The 24,338-nt window shown below is 38.6% G+C and overlaps 1 protein-coding gene across 1 annotated transcript in view; it reads left to right on the top strand.

Moving 5' to 3' along the window:
• Positions 1–24,338, top strand: part of DGKI (diacylglycerol kinase iota) — a 172,840-nt gene that overhangs the window by 60,545 nt on the left and 87,957 nt on the right. The window contains exons 7-18 of the mRNA XM_051640929.1: positions 1,169–1,240; positions 1,842–1,958; positions 8,902–8,976; positions 10,205–10,300; positions 12,158–12,240; positions 13,689–13,749; positions 17,216–17,329; positions 17,904–18,041; positions 19,194–19,272; positions 23,015–23,070; positions 23,951–24,013; positions 24,232–24,305. Of these exons, the coding sequence (XP_051496889.1) occupies positions 1,169–1,240; positions 1,842–1,958; positions 8,902–8,976; positions 10,205–10,300; positions 12,158–12,240; positions 13,689–13,749; positions 17,216–17,329; positions 17,904–18,041; positions 19,194–19,272; positions 23,015–23,070; positions 23,951–24,013; positions 24,232–24,305 (1,028 nt within the window). The remainder of the gene's footprint in view (positions 1–1,168; positions 1,241–1,841; positions 1,959–8,901; positions 8,977–10,204; positions 10,301–12,157; positions 12,241–13,688; positions 13,750–17,215; positions 17,330–17,903; positions 18,042–19,193; positions 19,273–23,014; positions 23,071–23,950; positions 24,014–24,231; positions 24,306–24,338) is intronic.

Below are 24,338 nucleotides of genomic sequence, written 5' to 3'. Positions count from 1 at the left end.
CATGTAGGAGATTTAAGTAAAACTCAACTTGTTGAAAAGAAAACTGGCTCACAAATTCTTGACAGACTTTCAGTGAGAAAACTCTGGGTAGTGATAGGCTACTTAGTGTAATAGAGAAGTTTGGTAGAAGCCAGTGAATTAAAGGATCTAGACAACTACAAATCCAAAATAAATCTAAGAAGTGAAAGTGACTACAATAAACTATTCCACAGACTTCTTGACTTTCAATTTCTGCAGCCACTAACCCCAATTTTTTTTTTCTCAGTTAAAAAGAGCTTTAACTGAACACATATTTTCAGGCAGTAACTCCAATTACTGTTTGTTGCCTGTGATATATGCAAGAAGGATGTATAGGATAAGTGGTCTTTTCCAGCCTTAGAATTTAGAGTGAAGTGATATGTCTGCTGAAATAACATCCTGCAAAAAATAAACTAATCTGTTGGAGAATAAAATGTCATATTTGCTGGTAGTGGTGTTTTTTTTGTTGTTGTTGTGGGGTTTTTTTTTGTTATTTTCCTCTTTAAAACTATAAAGAAATATTTTCTTTTATATTGGTTTGAATTGAACCAAACCATCTTGGCTTTTAGAACTTACTTAAAAGATTTTTATCTGAGCCAACTCAGATCAAGCAAGAACTCAGATAAAACAAGAAAAAAAAAAATTAATCAGAACATTTCCACATAGGCATTGCAGTTGATTCCACTCTGTATTTAAAAAATAAAACAACAAACAACAAAACCCCATGACAAAAAAACCTAAGGAAATAAAAAGGATAATTGAAAATCTTCTTCACATCTAAAGAAAAAAAAAAACTTCAATGAAAGAATGTTCAGTTAAACAAAAAATTCTGAATTTTATTCAGATTTGTAGATACCTATTGAAATAAAGCCTTCCTTCTTTCTTCTCCCTTTCCTTCTTTTTAACTACAATAATTAAGAAAAAAAATACAATTCTGGACATATGTCTTTAAATTGTGTGTATGAAAATGCCCTAGTTGAAGAATCTGAGTCTTGTCATTATTTTACCCCCTCTGTGACCTTTGATACTGAACCAGGGTATCTGACTGCAAAGAACTGATTTAGCCTGGCACAGCCACATGGTAGGAGTTAAAGGTGTTAATTTTCTTGTAGTCGGGAGGAATTAAATAATTTTTTCTTGCTTATTTTAGGGCTTTCAGCAGAAATTCTCCTTCCATAGTAAAGAGATTGTGGCAATCAGTTGCTCCTGGTGCAAGCTGGCGGTAAGTGGACAATACTCCAGGAGATGAGTAGCATTACCATTGAGTTGACTGCACTGCAAACAATTATTTTGTCCTGGCTTTCTGGGCTCCCTCTCTGTGAGTCACCCCCATTTTTGCCATTTTTGTTCCTTTTGCTCAAAGACAAATGGCTGGTACAAGTCCTTTAGGAAAAGAGTCATGCTGCACAACATGGTTGCTGGCTACCTCCCATCAATACCCTGCCGCTGCTAGCCTGGAGAGACAAAAGTCTCTTGAAACACAGAATTACACCAAACTAGTTTGTGGTCTTCAATCTGTGTTTAAGTAGGGGTGTTGTTGGTTTTTTTTTGGGTGGGGGGTTGGGTTTTTTTTGGGCTTGGGTTTTTGTTTTGGGTTTTTCTTGTGCTTGATTTTTTTTCCCCTTGTAAGAGGGTATGGCTAGGAAAGATGATTTTAGTTATATGTTCCTAAAACTCCATGGTTTGAAGGACTTAGAAGATGGTGGAGTTGGGAACATTGCTTCAGTTTTTGTACTGTCACCCTCTTCTTCCTCTCTGTGCTTCCCCGTTCTCTTTGTCTTTCTTGGCCTCCAAATTGACTTCACTCTTTTCCTCTCTTCCAGTTTCATAATAAAGTCACCTGCTTCATGCTACATCACATTGAGGAGCCATGTTCCTTGGGGGCCCACGCTGCTGTCATTGTGCCTCCCACCTGGATCATTAAGGTGAAGAAACCTCAGGTAACTGCATGCTGATGTCTGTTTCTGAAGCTGTATGGCTGCTCAGGGCCAGCCTGGCTTCCCTGCTCTGTACTCCTTCACTTAAAGCATGCTTGTTCAACCCTGTCACTATCCCTGAAACCCAACATACATCCATGGTGATGATGAATCTGTATCCTTCTGCCCCTTCATCCAACCCTTCAGTAGGTTTCCCTGTTTGGGATGATTAGCAACAAACATGACTTTTGTTCTGAGCAAATCCAGCTCAGGTTTGTTCCTCTAACTGTGACTTTAGCAAGCATACTGCAAGAAATTCCCTGTGTTGTAGGCAGCCCAGCATGTTTCATTAAATAGAGCTGAGCAAATACAGGGAAAAACTGTTTGCAAACATTGACTTGAAGCTTTTGTAGTAGAAGTGATATGTTTGAGACAGGATGCTGTCTTGTGGTGAACACCACAGGGAGAGAGGGTATCCAAAAGAGACCTGGCCAAAAATTACAAAGGGATTGCCATTGTGCAATAAGTATTTTGTTCTTTAAAAGTTTGTTTTCACTTCAGGTCGAACTTAAAGAAACAAACAAACACACGCTAAACATATTAGGGAGATAGAAATGCTGGTAAAACTTTTATTTCAGAAGCTCTGAAACAACCTTGGGTGGTGGTTTTTTTTTGTTTGTTGGGTTTTGTTTTTTATTATTATTACCATTTTATTTATTTAAATTAATAGTGTTCAGGATATCAAAACTTCCCCCTCCAGTTTTCTTGCATTTTTTTTCCACTGACAGAAACTCTTGTTTTCTCAAGCAATGATGTACAGTTCTTACATTAATGTCTATCTTTGGGAAGTGACCCAGGACTTTCTGGCTCTGTGTCCTGGCTGGCAACAAGAAGCAGAGAAGTTCAGGCCACAGAGAAGGCACTAAGACAAATAGTCCCATGGAACTGGAAAAAGGTCTGAGCTGGGACACTGGTCAGTTTTCAGTTACAGTCTAGGGATATGACTGTCATATTTTTGTGTGAATAGCACAAGTAACAAGCTGGATATCAAACATGAGGGGAAAAAAAGTATAATCAAAAAGTTGACTGAAGAGACCACTGTTTCTTTTTTAGGTCCAGAACGGGCAAGATCCCTAACCACTTCTCTGAGATATAAGGTTTCTTTAGCACTTTTTTTTTTTTTTTTTCCCCCACACTCTTCTTCTGCTGTTAGTTTTACCCCAGCTTCCTGCAGAGAAATCTTTTTTTCCTCTCTTATTGAAGGGTTCTCAGCAGGGACTTAATTTTCTTGGCTAAATTTTAGCATGAGTGTGTTATTTGGCACAAAAATGAAGCTGGCTCCTTTTCTGTGTCCTTAAAGAGACCATATGACCCATTCGTCTTAAACTTTTTGGTCCCTGGGCTTCACAGCAGACTGGAACCTCTGTTTTGGGCATTAGCCACAGAATTGGTAACTCTACAGGTCTGTGGATTGGAGGTGGATCCATAGGGTAGAGATTCTTGGGCTGGGAACCACTAGAGACAGCTTCCTAATTGTTGCAATCCAGACCTGGAAACTGGGTACTGCCAGGATCCTTGAGCATCTTGTACCCTAACCATTTGCCTACAGAGCACCCCATAGACATGGGAGAAGCGAGATGAGTGATCTTAAAACCAGCTGCCTGTGGCCAGAGGTGTTACCCTCTTCCTAGGTCTGATAAGGAAATAATATTTTTTCAAGTTTCCAGTTTATTTACCATGGAAATTGTTTTAAATCACCATTAAAAAATTACAAACCCACAACAAAACAAGCTCAAACAAAAACCCTTTTGTATGTTTTTAAGTGTATTTCCTTAAAAAAACCCTACAAAACAAAACAAAAAAGGCAAGAGTATTGAATTTGTTATGTCACTTACGGCTTACTAAAACTCCTTTTTGTGAGCCATCAATACACTTCAATGTCTGTTCTCTTAACCAAGTCAGGAAAATAATATTAAAACAAAAAATACCAATTTTAATTTTAAAAAATTAATATAAAATATACACGCTCATGTCTGACCAGACTAAAAGTAACCTTTCTTTGATCTGTTCTATCATTATTTAATGTTTAGTTTAGAATAAATCTACATTTATAGTTTGCTTTTTATTTGGCATTTGGTAAAAGTGGGGTTACTCTCCTGTGACATTTTTAGAGAATTTTCTTTCTTGTCCATTATTTTTTAAAAAAAGTTAAAATAGTATATCTAATCCAGTTAATTATAATTCATAGGACAAAATGCTTTTAAATAAAGGTTTACATTTTTACACTTCAATAAATTGTTAGCTTTGTGTGCCTGAGTCATGAGTGGGGAGTAAGTACTTCAATCCAGTATTCCCTCTGCACCGTGTCTCAACTCCTTAAAATCTGAGGTCAGCTACATGCAAAAACTTTGAGTAATTGAAGCCTTAGATAGATGAAAATGATATTTTAGTGCAGATGATGGGTATATTCCCGTAGAACTTCTTAACAGCATCCATAGATTTGTTAGTTCTGGGGAATGTATCCTTATTGCTGTAAAAAATACTGGCACATCTTTCAGAAGTGTTTTCAGTTTTTTTGGCAGAAGTAATGTTTTCTTATTTATTATTTTTTAAGGAAATATTTTTCTCCCCTCCTGCGGTTTCTGGCCAGCTCTACTTTTGTGTATTATGACCCTCCTCACCCTATTTGCATGTTTGGTAAACACTATCAAATGTTGACTGTGTTCAATCCACAGAATGCAAACAAAATATTAAGTAATTTTTGTTAATTCAGATAGTAACTAAATGTGTAGCCAATAATCTGTTTCTCACATATTCCACAACCAGAATAAGTTTGGCTTGAAGCCCTTCTGTTATAAATTATTTCCTCAGCTCTAATTAACTACTCACATTGGTCTCAAGCAACTCCTGAACTGAATTCCCTACTCATTAAATTTATTTTAGTGGTGCCTTCATTCTGTTTGCTGGTTGTTTCTTTTAAGTGAATAAGGTGGCTTTTTGTAGCAAAACCTTTTCTGATTTTTAATTTATATCTTTTCCTTTATTGCTACAAAAAATGGTTTTCCATGTTTAGCTTGTTAATGTGGGTCACTACCTTTCAAATATTAGGTGTGAATAAAAAGAACACTCCTTTGATTACCAGCAAAGTTGTGGGGATGAAACATTATGGTGTAATTGACTAAAGACAAATCTCTGCTGACAACCTACATGTCAAATGGGGAGCTTTTGCTTGCAAATGTCTTGCAAGATGAAGAATATTCAGAATGGTTCCAATAGCTTTGGGATTAGTGGTAGCCCTGTATGTAATGACCCATTTACATGAATGGAAAACTTCTAGTATCTATTCCATGTTATTCATAATGTGAACCACTTCAATAACTTTCCCGTGTTAGCATCACTGTGATACCAGCTCTGATTTCCTGGGGTTCAAATCAATTCCAGCTCCTAGTTTGGGAAAGCAGGTCACCCCTGCTGACTGGTGGTATTTTGCTATAGATGATGTTTGATAACAGAAGCGGTATTATCTAAAGGAATGGACTTGCTATGCTTATGTTGTGGGAGAAAAGTAGATAATAGGGAGGCTCTGACTCAGTCAGTCTATCTTCAAATCTCTGACTGAGTCAGTTTATATTTGGGAAGGCAAAGACATTAACTGTAAAGTTCCAGGTTTTTTTTCTGTTGAAGGTGAGTAAACAAGGTGTTTTCTTCTTCTCCTCCTTTGAGGACCTTGATAAAGTGCTAGTGAGTATTTATACTTCTGGGTTTATTTCTTTATTTCATCAATTGCTGAGTGCAGCTGGCTTGTCTGATTGTGGTTTGTGAACAACCAGAAGATGGTCAAGATTGGTCTTCCCAGAGACTGTTAATTGTTTAAGTAATTTGAAGCCCAGCATGCTAAGAAACTTTGAAAATGAAGGCTGAAATGTAAATTAAAAGCTTGAAAGGGTCCACTGGATTTGTCTGTGATAGTCTGTGGCCCTCACACCACCCAGCACCATACAAAATACTCCATTTCTTCTGTTCCTCTGATTACGTTTGCTTAGAACTCTAGTGACCATGCAGTAATACCAAAAATCTCTCTTTAAGATGGCCAAACTGACATCCACAAAGGAGAGGTTCCCTCTCTAGAGGCAAGTTAGGATTTACATATTGCCCATTCAAAGGTATGCTTTGCTATCAGGTGCTTCACTGAATAACACTGTGTGCTTATAAAATGCTCATCACCTTGTTATGTGGACAAGGTAGTATTCATCCACTTCTTCAGTTTAATGTGCAGAGACTCATTACTGTTGGCTGTTGCAAAGAGAACCTACGTATGTTTAAGCAGCTTTTTTGCCTTTCATTTGCTATGGACATGCAGCTGCAATCATTGCAGCAAAGCTTTAGGTTATCTTAACATGATAGTTATAGGCATGTTTAAAAAAAGTTAAAATAAATATCTATGACATAGCATGTATTATTGTCTTTTTGAGTCTGGAAATGTGAAATACTGTAATGAATGAAGGCTTAGAGTGTAACTTTTTCTAATATAGTTGTATGCATCTTTCCACCCCAGCCATAGGCAAGAAAAGAGAGGTGTTATAATGGGATTTAATGACAAATATATTTAAACCTTCTTTAAATCACTATTTAAAAAAAAATTACTCAGAACTTTACTGTCTTATCCCTTTCACAAATAACTTCACTGGGCTTAGGTCCGTTCATTGTGGCAGCAGAAAAAAAGTACAGTCGTTCTTCCACAGAAATGTTTAGGTACTTGCCTAGCATAATACCTAACTTGAGTTACAGACTGCAAATTGCCAGCAGAATTCACTGCACTTTACCAATAGGATAAGTATTTTCAATTTTACACCTGAAGAGACTGAAGCACAGGGAAAAGACTTGGTATGCCCATGACCTTTCAGCAGATCACTGGCAAGACTGCAAATAGACTAGATCTCCTCCCTGTCGTGTTTTGCCCCACTCCAGAGGGAATCCTTCAGGAGAGAACTGCTGAGAAACTAGGCTAAGACTCTCACTGGAGGCAAGTTTGAGACTTATATCCTATACCTTTATATTGATGTAAAGACTTTTGTCTTCAATCAGTCTGACTACAGAGATAGGGCAATGAAAGACCATGCAGATGATAATACTGACACACTTCCATAATAGATGTAGTCTTTGTGGTTTATCATGTTTTTGAAATCACTTTGTATCAGAGTAGGGAAGAGTACAAACACTTCTTTATTTGGTTCCTCAAAATACAGTCTAAAAGGATAAATCATAGACTCATAGAATGATTAAGGTTGGAAAAGACCTTCAAGATCATCAAGTCCAGCTGTTAGCCCTACACCCCTGTGACTACTAAACTGTCTCCTGAAGCACCACGTCTATCTGTTTTTTGAATGTTTCCAGGGACGGTGCTTCCACCACTTCTCTCAGCAGCCTGTTCCAGTGCCTCACCACTCTTTCAGTCCTGTAATTTCTTTGAGCAGCTTTTTTGTCTTTGGTATTTTCTCTAAGCAGTAAGGCATTATGATTTTATGGCCCACAAGAAATGTTGAGAGGTGACAAAAAGCTTGGCACCTTGCTCTACAGCAGGCTTCTCATGGTGTGGGTGAAAAAGGGCTGTGTCTTTAGGTACTTGAGCTAGACAGTTGTTAGTTTTTCTTAACTTCTCAAAGACATGGAAATGTCAGCTTTCATCCCTGATGTGTCATACTTAAGTTTTGAAATTCTGGAAGTAGCTGTTCGGTATTAAAGAGAATCTAGTAGCTATTCTTGTTAATGTTGGTTAGCAAGCATAATAAAGCATAAATGTCACTGACTGCAAATTTTATCATCTCTGGTCATTGACCTTTCTTATTAGTCATACACTTTTGAATAAGGTAGGGATAGAAGTGAACTTTTGGATGAGCTTCCCCTCTTGAAGCCAGAAAAAAAAAAATCAACGAATGTTCTCCTAATTCTCCGTGTTACTTTATTTCCTAGTGACAGCTAGATTAGAAGTTGAAATACTGAGAAAATATTTACAATATTTCCTGTAAAAAAATATTTTAATCATATGGAAAGGGTTTAGGTTTCTTGCGGTATGACTTCAGCTACTGAATTAAAATAATTAAAAAATCAAATAAAGTTCCCCTTTTTGGACTGTTCCTATCACACCAGAATACCTTTTGGATCAGTATCACTGAGCAGGCTATTGCCAGCCTGGAGAGAAGCTTTAATGCGAGTTCTATTTTAATAGGTTCTACAAACACAGAAGCAATTTTATTAGGGTTTTTTTTTTTTTCCATGTAGTGAAATTATATTCTTATTTAAAAACAAATCAAACAAAAACTACACAAAGAATCCCCCTCACCCAAATCCTTAAACGTTAACAATTCAGTTTGTTCCTTAGTAGCTGATTGCACAAGTTTCTTGATGGGCTGGGATTGACTCCACAGTGCCAGCATCATATGTCATGGTGGCATGTTGAGTCATAATGGTTGCCAGAGCTAAAACTTGTTGTTTTCTTTCCTAAAAAAAAAAAACACAAAAAAACATGAAAAATTTCTCATTTATCATGTTTTTTTATTACGTCTTTATGCAGATGGTCTCCATACCAGGAGACGAGCCTGATTGGGCAGGAGACTGGAGCCCCGAAGGGGAAACGGGAGTCTCCTACCCCTATTGGGAGGGTTGGCAGGTACAACATGTGGTGTTATGTGAGTCTATGGGAGCATCTGATCTTTTTTCCCCCTCACAGCGTGGGAAAGTTTCCAGTTCCAAAGCACCAGTCTGGTCTCCGTGTGTGGCTTTCTCCATAAACGGTGGTGTGGAAGTGTAAAGCATGCAGCGCATGTAATTTAAATCTCAAGCATGTGCCAAATACTCTTACCATTCTCCAAATGGACATGCATGGAAGAGCTTCGTAAAGGGGCTCTGCCCAGGCCTGTCTTCTAAATTTTGTTTTGCTTTTCATGTATTCTTTTTTCTTTTAATGTAGAACTCATTAAAGACTTCAACACGGCGAAAGAAGAGAACGTCTTTTAAAAGAAAAGCCAGCAAAAGAGGCAATGAAGTAGGTATTCAAGTGCTTTGGGAATTTGTCTCCTTTTGTTTAAATGTCTAAGTGCAGAATTTAAAGTATAATTTTTTTTCTGCAGTGTTTAATAGTTTTCCCATGTGAAAATTCTACACTATTGAGTTTGTTTTGATCAGTTTTGATAAAACTTTGATAAAACATGAGCAATTATATTTGCTGAGTTGATTTTTTCAAGAAACAATCTGCCAGACTCCAGAAGGACCAGCAGCCTAAGAAACAGTGTTTCCTTGGGATATAAGACTAAGCTCAGAATCTTGGTTTCCAGTAGGCAGAGCAGGGGTGTGAAGCTGGGATTCTGAAATCCAGGGTGAGTGCACTGATGTAGGGATATGTTCCATTTTGAGGGTGTCTCCCTCAGGACATCTCACATTGGAAATAGTGTGTTTGTGTGAAAATTGACATTGGGCCGCAGGGAGAGTGAAAACAGATTAATATCTGATGGTTTGAATAACCATGTAGCTTATAAAAATCTTGTTTCCAGACCCTGCTTAGTGTTTTAGTTACCTAGATGGACAATAGCCTCATGGGCAGAGGTAGAGGGACACTTGCCTGTGCACAGCCAGAACTCACTGGTTAGGGTCCTCTCTTGGATGATGGGAGAACTGCAGACCAGAAACTTGAATCTGGGTCTGCCACATCCCAGGGGAGTATCTTCACTAGTGGGCTGTAGTGTCCTGCAGGGGTAAGGAGTAGGGAGGCAAATAACGTTCTTATTGATGTCATGTTTGACCTGTGATATTTGTTCAAAAGCAGGAGGGCCAGCAAGGCCAAGAACTCAAGATCAGATCATCTGCAACTAGTGCTGGCATAACTTGTCTCTTAAACAGAATTAATTAAATAAGTAGTTTATCTCTTTCTATTTTCCACTGGGAAATTGTTCCCATTAGAAACAGCACTGTATCTGACACAGTATTATTGCTGTGTGAATAACTGAGGGTTGTTTTTAGAAATAATATTGAATAAAATTTTAAAATAGTTTTGTACTGGTCTGAAGTGATTTCCCCCTCTCCCCTACCTCTTATCTTCTTACACAGTTGTCTCAGCTGGATAAATTAGTCCCAACTAACCTCCCCATCAAAATGGCTCTACTGTTTCCAGTACCTAAGGTAGTTTTGTCAGAGCTAGCTTGAGTGTCCAGCACATTTTATGCCAGGGAAGCCATAAAAAGTTTTTATAAAAGTTGTTTCCTTCTTCTGGTTCTCAGGATAACAAAGGTCGACCATTTGTGATAAAGCCTATCTCCTCTCCACTCATGAAGCCACTACTGGTTTTTGTCAATCCAAAAAGTGGAGGGAATCAGGTAAGAACATAATCTGGATCCATGTCACAAAGTTTTAGTTTAAGAGCAGGGTATCTGCAAATGAGAATAGTTTTTGGTAAGTCAGAAAGGAAGAACTCTGTGCAACTGAACTGCTGTCACTAGAAGTCCTTCCTGTTGAATGCCCTTTCCACTACAATGGAATAGGAGGGTGGAATGGATACTTGAGCATTTGAGAGGTTGCATTCCTATCTTAAGGTTCTTGAAAGGAATCTAAACTGATAGTTTGAAAATTTTCAAAATATTTCTACTTTTCATAGAAAATTTAGATTGCTAATGAAGTCTTAAACTTTTATCCAGAAAGTGATTTCATTTTACAAGGAAAACCTGGTGAAATTAATGAATGTGGATTGACACATTCCTATGGCATTTAAAAACATCATTACTCGTCTTGTACCACAGAAAACCAAGTTTCAGAGACTAACATGATCATGCAGCAGACTTCTTTCTTTCTTGGAATTAAAACTTATCCAAGTGAAAGTTCTGAAGATTAGTTCTGCCACTTTTTGATTATCAAATAATCTGAGAGCCTTTTGATAAACAAGGCTGCCTAGTTGGAAAGAAAAAAAAAAAAGATTGATGTGAGATATGAGGCCTATAGAAAATGAAGAACAGTATAGCTGCTGCTATGCTCTTATTCATGCACTATAGGCCTCCTCTGTTAGAAGAATTAGGGAGGATATAAAATTAAACTAAGACTCTGATTCAGAGCAAAGAAAAAAGTTGGTCCTTCTCATAGAGTGTAGCTTAGCTGCAAAACTCCTTGCCACAGGATGTTGTGAATGCTGAAATTTTATGTGGGCTGAAGGAGAGATTTGGAAGAGGAAACCCTGAAGGTTACTGAAGTTCTGGACCCCTGCCTCTGGCTCAAGTATTCAATGACCTGTAAATAGCTGTGGTTGGGAAAATATCTGCAGCAAACATCACATGTTTCTCTGTTCCTATACCTTTTTCTAGGCACTTTAACTACTGTTCTTGGTTCTCCACTTAGGGGAAGGTATCAGACAGAAGAGCCATCCCTCAGAAGGAGCAGCTATTGAAAATTTCTGACTTGCACCCTCTAGGCTATGTCTGAAATGTGTCCTTGAATTACTTTGAGGCATAAGCTGGCTCCATGGGGTTCTTAGGACCCGTGCTATTAAGAGATCCTGCCACTTCGTGTCTGGGCAGAACAAAAAAAGGGACTTGAGTGTCTGGAATATGAACCTTAGAGTTTGAGAAGGCAAAAATCATATATTGAGCTGATGTGCTAGCCGTCCTTCACTTAGTGAGGGAATGCTGGGGCAGCTGCAGCCCAGAGTCCTTGGCTTCTGCTTCGTTAGATGGTAGAGGGCTACAAGTATGAGTGTTCATGGTGGTGATGGTGAAAGTCAAAGCAGTATCATTACTCGGATGCTGTGCCAGACACTGTTCAGTGGGATAGTGACTTTGCACACAAGCTTGCTCAAATTCTTGCTGTCATAAGTGGCTGAGGGTGGTATGGGATAACCGAGTTTTCTTACTGCATGTAGTGAGAAGTAGGAGAACAGGTTGCTGTGGGAGCTGGACCTTTGCTCTGACCCCAAATGCTTGTTCTTCTGAACCACTGATGATCTGTGTTGTTAAATTGAGTCTGTATTGTATACGTATGTACTCTGCCCAGACTGGTGGATTGCTATTCTATGGAGCAGTCAGCTGCGGTGCCATTTTTAAGATGGTCTTTTTCTTGGATTATGTTTGCATTGTAAAGAACAGAAGAAAGAAAATCAGTCCAAATATAGTGACTATTCTACACTATTTTTTCTAATAATCAGAAAGCTATTAATAATTTCCCTTCCTTTGGTTTTTCTCTTTTCCCAGGGCACCAAGGTTCTCCAAATGTTTATGTGGTATTTGAATCCACGCCAGGTCTTTGATCTCTCTCAGGAAGGGCCAAGAGATGCGTAAGTCCTCAAGCTTTCAGTTGGTTTTGGTAGTTCAGGTTTTGGTAGTAGTGGTGGGGATGCGTTGCAGTGATGGCTTCTGTGAAAAGAGATCAGGAACTGCCCCCATATCAGACAGCCAGTTGCAAACAGCTCCAAGACAAACTCATTGCAGATCCCAAAGTGCTTGACCATTCCCCAGTGGCTGAGCATTGCACTGGGGGGGGGCTGCTGTCGGGTTTCCATACATGACAGCAGCATTCAAGCACCTCTGCTTGCTGAATAACTAACTCAGTTTCTCTGGGTGACAGTAGTGAGCCTTTTCTAGGGAATGGAGGGCCTGTTTTAAAGGAATGATTCTCACTGCTAAGGGTTAAAAGACCATCATTTTATGGTATTTGAGATAAGGATACTTGCTTCAATCAACCGTCTGTTCAGTTCTACTTTCACAAGTTAGGCAGCACAAAAATACAGTAATCACGTAAAATCAAATAAACATCTGTTTAAGAACTGCCCATGTACTTGCCATTCATACTTCCAGAGCATCCAAGACTTTTTTGCCTGATGAAACACCTCCACTGCTGCTCCCATCATGATATATAGTACAGTTATATATGTACAGTGTTCAGAGCCGTGTAGTGGAGTTGGAAGAGGTTTAGGTCCTTTGTTCACTCATCTCTCTACGTGTGAACATACCCCCTCCATGGGGTATTTTATTATACTTCTCTTTCATGCAACTGAAGGAGTAAGTCTTTAGCAAATGTGGGTTTTTTTGTGGTGTGGTGTTTTTTTTTTCCCCTCTCCTGTTGATGTGTTAGATCAGATATCCAAAGAGCTCTATTATTACCTTCTGTGGTGTTAAAGAAATACAATTGGCAGCTGAAGGACCTGTCATCTTCTACATGTCTCAGAAATGGTGGCTCAGCGAATAATTATGAGGAACATCAAATTTTGTTTTAAAATCTCAATGTTTATGTTTGTTTGCTTTAGAATAAGAGAGAAATGGAAGACTTTTGTCAACTCCAGGGGGAACATGAGAATCTTGCCTTTCCAATTTAACATGGGAACATGCAAAACTGATCAAATACATCTCAGGAGGTGCTGTCTAACTATGGAGAAAGGAAGCATTTTATATCCTAGTGGTTTTGTGTGTATGAAGATGTAAAATGATCCATAATGCTCAGGGTGGATAGAGGCTTATGCCACCTGTGACTGCCAGGGCTGATTTATGACCTCCTCACTGCTGAGGCTTTTGGTGGCACTGACATTTATTTATTTTCTATTTTTCTGTCTTCACCCACACCCTTACTAATAAATATTTGAAAAGGCAATAAGCAGCACTTAAGCTGTCACTTGGCAAAATGCATAAAAAGTGCCTGCATCATTGTTCTGACTGTTCCCTACCCCCCACCCTTTTTTTTTTTTTTTCTTTCTTTTCTTTTCTTTTTAATTTTCCCTCCTCTGGACAGGCTGGAGCTGTACAGAAAAGTGCCAAACCTGCGGATCCTGGCCTGCGGCGGGGATGGGACGGTAGGTACCTGATGCCCAGTAGCCTCAAACTCATCACGCAAGAGACTGAATTCATGTCAGTTGTGCAGTCCACACCTTGTGATGCCTGCAGAGCCAGAGAACACCTTACATTTGTGAAATCTACATTTTGAAAAATTTTCTGGGTGGCCTGGCCTGCGTAATGATGGACCCAGACCCTAATGTCTAGGGTCTTACTTCATCTATGCATAAAAGTTTGGTACACCAAAAACATAAAGACTAACCTTGCTGTCCTCCTCTCATTTTTTACACAGACCTGAGGTTCTAGTAGGTTGTCAGTGTCTGGGGGCCATCCTATCTTAATTTCTGCTTCTTCTTGCTATCATCTCTATGATGACCGAATACAGTCAACTAGTGTCGCCTCTGTTCCCAAAGAGAGTGAATTTCCCCACTTTCTTTACAAGTATCTGTAAGGAAGAATATTGCATTGGTGATGCTATTAGTCTGGGATCTGGCAGGTCCAGGGTAATTATTTTTCTTTGTTACTGAATTTCTGTTGTCAGATAAATGAAAAGGGACAGATCTTAAAAGGATTTTGGCACTTTCAGTTGGAGATAGGGTCTATGAGGGCCTGGAGGCCAAGAGTGATGATGGAGGCATTATAACTGCATTACACTTTCCAGTACTGAGGAATATTGTAATTCCCAGTCTGTGCCACTGAGTGCTTAAATACAGTTGAAAACTGACCATTAATCTCTGTGAAGATCAGTTCCCCAAACATTGGTAATAGTTGTAACCATAACTAGGAAATGTGGAGGAAGGAAAATGTGTTACTGGTTGCTAGATGCAATGGCTGGCCAGGATTGATGTATCTAAATATTTGAGGCATGGGCATTTTTTTAATTCCCCTGAACCAACACTCAACTGATCTTTGCTTGAATTTCTGGTGTAACTTTTTGTTCAGCTTCTGTGAGTTCTTTTAAAATGCCAGCTCTAGGGGTTATTAATGCCAGTGCTTCCTCTGCAAGAGTAAAGCAAATATATTATTTGACTACTGTCTTGCTGGTATCTGAGACTTGAAAGTACTACTGAATTGTGAATGTTCCTTGAGAAACCTGCAAGACATTGCTTTAGCAAGAAACATAGTTGCAAAGAATTTCAATCAGCTTCTGAAAGTCTTTGCTGCTTCCATCTGAGGAACCCAGTATTTTAATAGGGGAAAAAATAATCTTAATCCTGAGAATATTAAAATAGAAATTAACACAGCTACATTTGTCTGACCCTTTTATTTTACCTTTGCTGAGCAGTGCAAACGACAGGTGGCAGCACCTTCTCATTAGTATTAGCAGTACTCTGCTATTACATTTGCTGCTGCTCAGTTTGAAGAAAATTAATAACTAGTTATTCCCAAAGTCATCACACCTAGAAATGAAAAACCTGGCTCAAATGGACCTAGTGAATATTCAACGAGACCAGATGTTACCTTGCATTATTGAGGTGAATAAGAACTTACTGTAACTTTCCATCATCTCTGCTTGCTGTTTATTTCCAGGGAATAAGTGGAAAGGTTTGCATTCAAAGCAGTCAGGAGCTTTCTGGTTACAGGGAAATGATAGCCTTTGTCCTCCTAGATTGTAAAACTAATATGCAATGTTTAGAAATGACCTCAAGTTAAATAGAAGTGTTGTACTTATAAATTAGTTATTTGAAGTTCCTATTTATCAGTTAAAAACACTGCAATGCTACCTGCACTAGTGGGAGGCTGAGGCACAAATGTATGGATTTAAGTCAGTGTCAACGACAAAGGGCTAATGACAAAAGTCTCTTTAAGGAGTCCTGTCCCTAGTGAAGTTATCAGGACTCTTTTTTCTGTCTCCTGTTATCAATACTGAAAGATAGATTTTTGAAATTGATGCCCCCTCACTAGAAATGTCCAAAGCCAGGTTGGATGAGGCTTTGAGCAGCCTGGTCTAGTGGGATGTGTCCCTGCCCATGGCACGGGGCTTGGAACTACATGTTCTTTTAGATCCCTCCCAACCCAAACCATTCCATGATTCTATGAAAGGCAGAGGATTGCTAATCTCTGAAAATCTCTCAAGGACTGGATTTAGTTCATGGAAATTAAGTGATACAGATGACTGCTGTCAAACAATGACCTGTAATGTGGGTTCACATCCCAGATGAATGATTTAATAATTGTACAATCAACTATAATAAATAACTACCTGATAAATGTTATTCATGCTTAATTAAATTTCTTCAGGAAACTTGAGAAAGACATACTCTAGAATACCAAATAAAGTGGTGGTTTCTATATCTGTCAAATATGGCCTTTGAAATACAGCCCTTCAAATTCTAACTGTCATTCCCATTGCCCACGTTATGCTGGTTACGTGTTTCATCCCAGTTTGGGGTAAGAATCTATTTGAAATCATAGCAATAGTGAGTCGGGGATTTTTCCTCCCCTCATAACTGGAGAGGAAAAATCCTGTCCATATGCAATCAAGATTTCAGTTTTATGTCTTATTTAAAATCTCACATTTCTAGTAGAAATTGTATCTTTGAACATTGGCATCAGGAAAATAAAATAGACCAATTTTATCATAGGTTTATTTTTTCTTAATTACTTGTTTTAAAATGCAGCACAGGTTCTTACACAGATTTTTTTTTTTAAATTTTTTTTTTTTTTGGTAGAGGTAAGAAATAACTTAAGAAAAAGTTCTGTTTTCCTGTAGTAAGAATTTCGGTCTTTAAAGTTTTAGAAATTCAACCCTGAACATCAGAGTTTGTCTTTTTTTGTAGTCTTTAGTCTTCAATTTATTTGTGTATGTAAGTATGACTAGAATAAATACATATAATGCATTGTACTGAGTGAAATAATTCAGCACTAAGGTCTCTTGTCTGGAGAATAGGAGACCTACCAGCAAGTCCATGCTTGACTTGATCTGGATACTGTAACCCAGTTCCAGGACATGCTCTGAGATACTATGCTGATTTAATGTATCTCTTTCACCTTCTTTCATGACAGTTGTCAAAGTTTTGATTTATTTTAGTGTAAGGGCATTTAAAAAATTTTATCTTGAACTGCCTATATGATTCTTCCCTCATTTTTACTATACTATTTTTCAGAGCAATTTCAGAGTTTTCAGAGCAAAGCAGTCTTGGCAGGTGTAATTCTATGTGTTTTCACTTCCCACTTAAAGAACAGCAACTTCCATTCTCCCTCTCCTCAGCAACTCTGTTGCTGTTAAAGATAGACATTGCTTGCATCCCTCTGCTTCTGATTTTAGAGGAGCTTCATTTAAACTGCTGTACTTGTTTTCCAAAAAGTGAAACCTGAGATGGAGCAGTTGTAGAGTTGTATTTCAGATGTCCTCATTTTTCCTCCTCCCTCTTGTTTCGTGTGATCTTATCTGTAAATGGGACATGGTCAAAATGTCTTTTTCCTTTTTTCCCTGTTCTTTTTAATCTTCCTGACTAATAGTTCGGTGCATTTCCCATTTTATAGGTGGGCTGGATCCTCTCCATCCTTGATGAGCTGCAACTCAGTCCCCCTCCTCCTGTGGCTGTCCTTCCACTTGGAACCGGGAATGACCTTGCCCGTACCCTCAACTGGGGTGGGGTAAGCACTGACTGGGTTACCCTTTTGTGCAGGTGCTCAACTTGCTGGTCTGATTTAGTTGTGCAGTAATGTGAAACCTCATTTTGGCAAAAATTGCAGGCAAGACTGTGTCCAAGGTCTGTTTCAGTTAGACACTATGATTTGGTACAATTTCCAGTCTGGGATCTTGAATTACTAATGATGTTGTTGTTGTAAGAAAAGTGTTTATAGATGTAACTGTCTGGTGTTTCAGGCCAAGTAATGAGAAGGATATGCAGGCTTCTAATTTAAGCATAGTTTAAAGTTTATTTCCCTGTATTTATCCTTGACTACTCCACTGGAGTTACTCCAAGCAAAGCAAATACACTTTGCTTTCCTCTCCTTATGGTCTTACCTTGTGTGCCCAAGACTTGTGTATCTTAGCAATAGCTTGCTGAAGTGCTTGATATGTCAAAATTTAGCAATATTTTGAGGTGTTCTTAGGGATATTTGATCTGGCCTCTGTGAAAGGAGGGAAGTCTGTCAGGTAATTGGTGAGTGACTTTGCTTTCACTAATCATGGCTGATACTCTGGTGACACTCCCTTTGCTATCAGGGGTACACAGATGAACCAGTGTCCAAGATCTTGTGCCATGTAGAAGATGGGACTATTGTCCAGCTGGACCGCTGGAATCTCCAGGTTGAGCGCAACCCTGATTTGCCACAAGATGAGCTGGAGGATGGGGCACGTAAGGTTAGAGCCTTCTTTTTCCTGGGGAGACTACAGTGTGCTTAAGAACATATTTGGATCCTACCATACGATGGACTAGTAGGGAATCACTAAAACTTCTTAATTCTTTGGTTGCATTTCTTCCTTTTGCTCCTTTTCATGTGTCATTGCTTCCAGAGGTGTGTGAAATGTAATACATACCAGCCATTTATTTGTTGTTTGTAAGTCTCAGACATTGAGCATTTATCTCAAGAACTCAGTCCTGGCAAAAATCCCTCACATCTTATCTGAAAGGTCATTGTTTATTTTCTCTACTTAACATGGGGTGACAGGAGAAGCAACCTTGTGATCACCATCCATTCCTAAATTAGATATAAATCTAAAAACAGGACATAGAATTCCTTCAAATTTTGTTAGTGGTTACCAACTGTTTCTTACTTTACAGCGAGGAGTAGTGTATTTTTATATTTAATGCCTTTGTGTCTGGGTCTCCACGACCTTGATAGTTGAATAATAAGAAAGGTTTTGTGAGGGGATCACATTTATCGTTGTGTCATTTGGACTGGAAATGTTGAAAGTGTTTACAGTAATAAAAAATACTGTGAACCATTTTCCTCTTTTCAGTAATAATTTCCATCTTCTCTATTGGCTGCTGCTGTTCTCTCTCCACAGCCATGCTGGGCATGTGTAATGATGAAGATGTCAGATGTGTGATTCTCTGCCTCATGCATCCTCAGTAGAATTAGGGCTTCTTGTCTGAGACTTGCATCACTCCTGATTATGTATGAAGCAGGAAGAACACAGCTTGAGCTTCCTTTGCCTGCTGAGCTTGAAGTGCCAGCAATTAGGAAAAGCTTTGTACTGACATGTGAAGTGGAGCAGCATTATGGGAAATCTCAATGAGAACATAAGGAATCCTTTGATGTGTTTACAAAGATATGTATATTATCATAAAGTACTGAAAATCTCTTTGTGTTCTTTACACATTTGTATCTGATCACCTTCCACAAGATATTACTAACCTTCAGAGCAGTCTTCTGCATACATTCCTCTAATATGTTCCACCTTCTTCTTATGTTTCCATGAGACCCCGGATATAAAGTAGTTAATTCTTGGTGTGTCATAGAATATTTAATTCATGTTATTTTTACATGTCTTTTTATTATCCAATTACAGCTTCCACTTAGTGTCTTCAATAATTACTTCAGCCTTGGATTTGATGCACATGTTACACTGGAGTTCCATGAATCTAGAGGTAATCAGAACTTTTTCCTCCTTAGCCTTGGAAATGAGCACTTATTTTATGAATTAAAAACGGAGTTGGATTTAACATCCTCTTCTCACAAATGAGAAAGAAGGCTTAACCATAAAACCCCAAGACACAGACACAAGCGTGAGTTGTATCATGAGTTTCCAAGGGACTTCACGGTTTGAAATGGAAAAAAGTACAAGGGAAAATGGCATTCACTGGAGGCAAAAGGCGAAAAGGGGAGCTTTTAAAAGTTTTTGTTCTTCTAGAGGAGATAGCAAGTACAGATATAAAGGAAGTTTATGCCTATGCAGAAGTGCCAGAATGAAAGCAAAAGTCAGGTGCCAAATTTCTCTCCAGTGTGCAGGTGGAGGGGAGGGTAAAAAAGCTCTGAGGCTGTGGAAGTAGTAGGGTAGGTGGAGGGTAGCAGTATTTTCAAACTCAGCAGCTGTGACCTATGGATGCATACAGCATAATGTCATTGGACTTTGTGCAGACCCAGAAAGTCTCTATGCAAGTGAAAGGTTTTAATGAAATCCACAACATTGTCAGCAATTTGAGCTGTTGTAATATCTTGTTTGTCCCCTTGGTGACTGCAGTTACACCATTCCATACAGATCCAAATGTGGCTTAACAGGTGGGCTTTGGACTGATGTGAACTGCTCTATTTACATGGTTTAGGCTACCGTGCTTGTATAAACAAACCTTGCTAAATTGTCAGCTTTTGGTCATTTCAGCTTCAGATGCAGGTGTTTTTTCTGGACGACAGCCTCCCTTTTCTTCAGTTTGGTACTATCTGAGTGTCATTTCAAGATGAGAAGACAGCACACTAATGCCATGCTAAATAAAGGGCAGCATACATGATGGAATGAGCTAATGCAAATTTAATAATGTTTAAGATTGCTTCAAGCTTTAAGAATAATAATGAGGGGCCACAAAAGGGCACAGGAATAAAATTATGACAGCTGTATGCCTTTTTTTTTATTATTTTTATGAAGGCATATCACTGAGCATTGCTAATGTGCCTGTGAATATACTGCATAGATGAAATGCATGACTACTTTCTCACTTAATGGAGGCATTACTTAATAATGAAGTAATGGAACCCCATAAAGAATGGATGTTATTCCAGAGATGCCAGTGTTTTAAAAATTTACATGACTGAAAAAATATTTGGCAGAGCAAGCTGTGTGTCTGTGAGTGTGTGTATGTGGTCAGGAGAGCTTCTCATAGCACAAATGTCAGCTCTTCCAAGTCATTACTGTTGGCATCTTCCTTATCCTCTCAAATGTAAAATTCATAAATGAGTCCTATGTGTTTTAGGAGGGAAAAGCTTGTACCCTTAGAGATGTTGCTGATGTATGGGTTTTATTGTGTTTCATGTGGAATTAAGCAGTCCAAGACTGCTTAATCTCAGCAGAATAAGATTCTCATCTTATTTACAACTGATAACAATCTATAGAAACTCTGTGCAAAATTTTAGCAAAACTTAAAGCACGTTTATGGCTGTTGCACCTGGTCCATTAAGTAGTTGTCTGCAGTTGCTTAAAATGGAGCTCTTGTAACCACATATAGTATTAAAACAAAAAAGAAAAAAACATGCCTCCCCACTCTTCCCCTTTCTCCTCTCCCCCCATCAAACCAAAATAAATTAGATTGATATGAACTCTCAGCCTATCAGGGCATTTTATGCAATAGAGACTGGTCAACTGTTATATTTAGAAGAGGTAGTGATTTCAGTTTCTCAGAGGAACCTGTATACGAATGTGGCCTTTTCCATGGTAACCTCTACGCTCTTATTGTGACTAATCAGATTGAGCCTTGAGGGCTGACTCCAAGCCTAAAGTATTTAGCTCTGCTTCTTTAGGGAGTGTTCTGGGTAGCAGCTTTTTCCAGAGTCACAGTTTCCTCCTTTGTTATTCTCATGTTTTGGTGGATCAAGGGAGATGAGATTCACTTTATCTTTGTTGACATGCTGTTTGCTCTTTCAGCTATCTGGGACTGTTCATTTACAGGACACCTCCCCCTGCTCACACACACACACTTTCCTTTTCCTTTTCCCTTGATGGCTTGAGAAGGGTGAGGATGGAGTGAGCCTTAGATATGCAGTCAGTGATCTATTCCTACAATTTAAATGGCACTCTAATCAACTTTAGGCTCTACTCTACATCACAGTCCTCCCACCGTGCCCACACTCATTTGCAATGTCAAGAGTAGGAGCAGTTCAATATGTTGAAGGTTCCTGACCTCAAAAAGGCTCCTTTTCTGATTAGCTGGTTCCAAACTGGGGCTTTGATTCTTGTCAGTATTTGTTGTAAGACCCATGTGGCCTGGTGGCTGCTGCCCGGAGCCATTAGGGATAACCCCATCAGAGAGCATGCATCATGGGCACTGAGCCTTCAGGAGCCACTTCTTAGAATGGGATGCTGAGACTTTCTGTGAAGAACTGTGAGCTCAGTAAATGAGACAAGATTTACGTATGCAGTTAAGTTAATTGTTTTTAAAAAAGTGTCCCTAACTGTATTCCAGGCTCACCTGCAATACAACAAATAGATGATGAGAGTAGCTCAGCAATCAAACAAGAAATGCAAAGTAGCTCATTCCTACAAAATGGAGGCCTATATTGTGAGGCTAGTGGCTTCAAAGAGAACAAAGAAACATTCTTTCAAGTGATTGAGAAGTACTTAGGAAGTATTCACACTGGTGTGTTGCTGTAGCCAAAAGGGTTATCTTGATATTCCAGTGAAAACATGGAGAATTACTGAACAAGGATAGGTGGTTAGTACCACCACTGAACACAGTGTCAGAAGGGCTTCTTCCAAAATCCCTGGATGCCACAGTCTAGGAAAGCAGTTCTCAGGGAACATGAGAATGACCTGTATTCCTGCAAGCATGCATTATACTGGTAGATTAAAGGAGCTCAATTTATCTTATCGGAAAGAAGGTTAAGAAGCGATTTAATCACTGCCTGTAAGTATTTACTCAAGGAGAAGATATCTGATAGTTGGGGGCTCTTTAATCTGACAGAGAAGTGTAATAAGATTTAACAGTTGGCAGTGGAAGTCTGAAAAGTTCAAGACAGGAAAAAAGCCCCACATTTATTTTTACAGTGAGAATAATTAACCATTAAATTTGTGTTACTACTGGACTATTACAAATTTCCGTAACTTAGAGTCTAATCCAAATAAAACAGCTCTTTAAATGGATTTTAGAGGAACTGCTTATTTTAATTTTATTTTTTTAATTTTTTATTTCTGCAGAAGTATTTGGGTAGAAATGCCTATTCCTCAGTACATCTTTGTAACACAACAGAATTTAAGTGTCTGTTTCATTGTGTAATTTATTGATGCTTTTCTCCTCCTTTAAAGCATGGATTAGTATTTCACATATTTCTAATAATTCTTAGAGGTCTATTCTGCCTTGTCTCACAAATGGTACTGAGGGTTCATAAAATGAATAGTCTGAGAGGTGCTAAATTAATAATTGTATTCTTGTTATCTCTTTGGTCATGTTTCCATCTACTTTCACTCTACAAGAAAGAGGAAGAATTCAATATCAATGTTTGAAATCTGATGGCAGGTGAAGGCACAGATGATGGATTCTCAAACAGGAAACTCTAGTTATGTTAATATTTTCACTGAGTGACGTGTGCTGCAAGCACTACAGTGTTAGAAGGGAATGTGAAAGTATAGCTAAGGATACTTGTTTCATTAGGGTGTTCATATTTCTCATTTTTATCCTTTCACAGAAGCAAATCCAGAGAAATTCAACAGCCGATTTAGAAATAAAATGTTTTATGCAGGGGTAAGTTATGACTGATCTTACAGAATGATCCTAACTTAGTTGTTTTAATGTTAGCTTAAAGTACCTTCCCCCTTGTTTTCCTACATCAGGAACTCATGCAAATTCATTTTGCCTGCTGCTATTTGAAGTGCACATGTACTTTTTCTGTCAATACCATACAAGTGTCTGTAGGAAGGTGCCTGAAGCATAGCTGTTTTACAGTGCTTAGTATGTGAGAGAAATGCTACTCCTTTGGACACAGCACTGGCTATGCCTTGCTCCTCCTTCTGGCTCATAAGCTTCTCAAAAAACTGCTCTGCTTCTTTCAGGATTTGTGCAACACATTGATATTGACTTTCCTAGAGAAATTCCCTGAGTGTCAGCCTGTACATTTGGATCTTTGAGGAATAGTCTTTGATACAGGGCCACGGGGAGTGGAGGGTAGAAATTAGTTATTTGGAGTGATTCATCTTTAGATGTGAGCATGCAAATAAAACTATCCACTTCTGCATTCAGGAGGTACATGGGCAGCACTTTACTCTAAAATGCAGTTAATGAGAAAATTAATTAAATCATCTTAATGAGAGAAACACTAATTTGATAATGCACGACATATCATGTTTTTCTGGATGTTGACTCCCATTGTATCCGTGTGCCTTAAATATGTGAGCAAGAATTCGCATTTAAATCCTTGGATGCATGAGGAACTTATTTGATTAATCTCTCAAAAGTATCACAATTTAAAAAAAATAATAATAAAAAAAATCATATCTCCTGAGAGCAAGAAAGAATAGGTTTGACAAAGGAATGTCATTTTGGTAATTAGCTCTGTGGTGGAATAAGAAATGACAGAGAAGAGAGGATGCCCTGTTAAAAATTCCTGCACTTATTTCTGTTGCAGGCAGCCTTTACAGACTTTCTGCAAAGAAGCTCAAGAGATTTATCCAAGCATGTTAAAGTTGTGGTAAGTATAAGAAATTATGTTGTAGTATTGTGGGAAGTGGGTGAGTGGAGATAGAGGAGGTGAGAGTTTAATGGCTCTGTTACTTTTCAGTTTTGAGCATGACATTTGCAACAAATTCCAAGGAAAGTCTTGGGAAAGTTGTTACAAAGCAGCAACACTTCCCTTGTCTGTGGCTCCATTCAGCAATTTCTCTGTGCTCTGTCACTTTGGCTTTGTAGTGTGATGGTACAGACCTGACTCCAAAGATCCAGGAGCTGAAGTTCCAGTGTATAGTGTTTTTAAACATACCCAGGTAAGCTCGAGACAGATGCTTGGAGTTATAAAA

Source organism: Apus apus, chromosome 1 (assembly GCF_020740795.1).
Source record: "Apus apus isolate bApuApu2 chromosome 1, bApuApu2.pri.cur, whole genome shotgun sequence".
Lineage (NCBI taxonomy): Eukaryota > Metazoa > Chordata > Aves > Apodiformes > Apodidae > Apus > Apus apus.
Note: the sequence above shows the minus strand (reverse complement) of the source record. Positions and strands in the feature narration are given on the sequence as shown.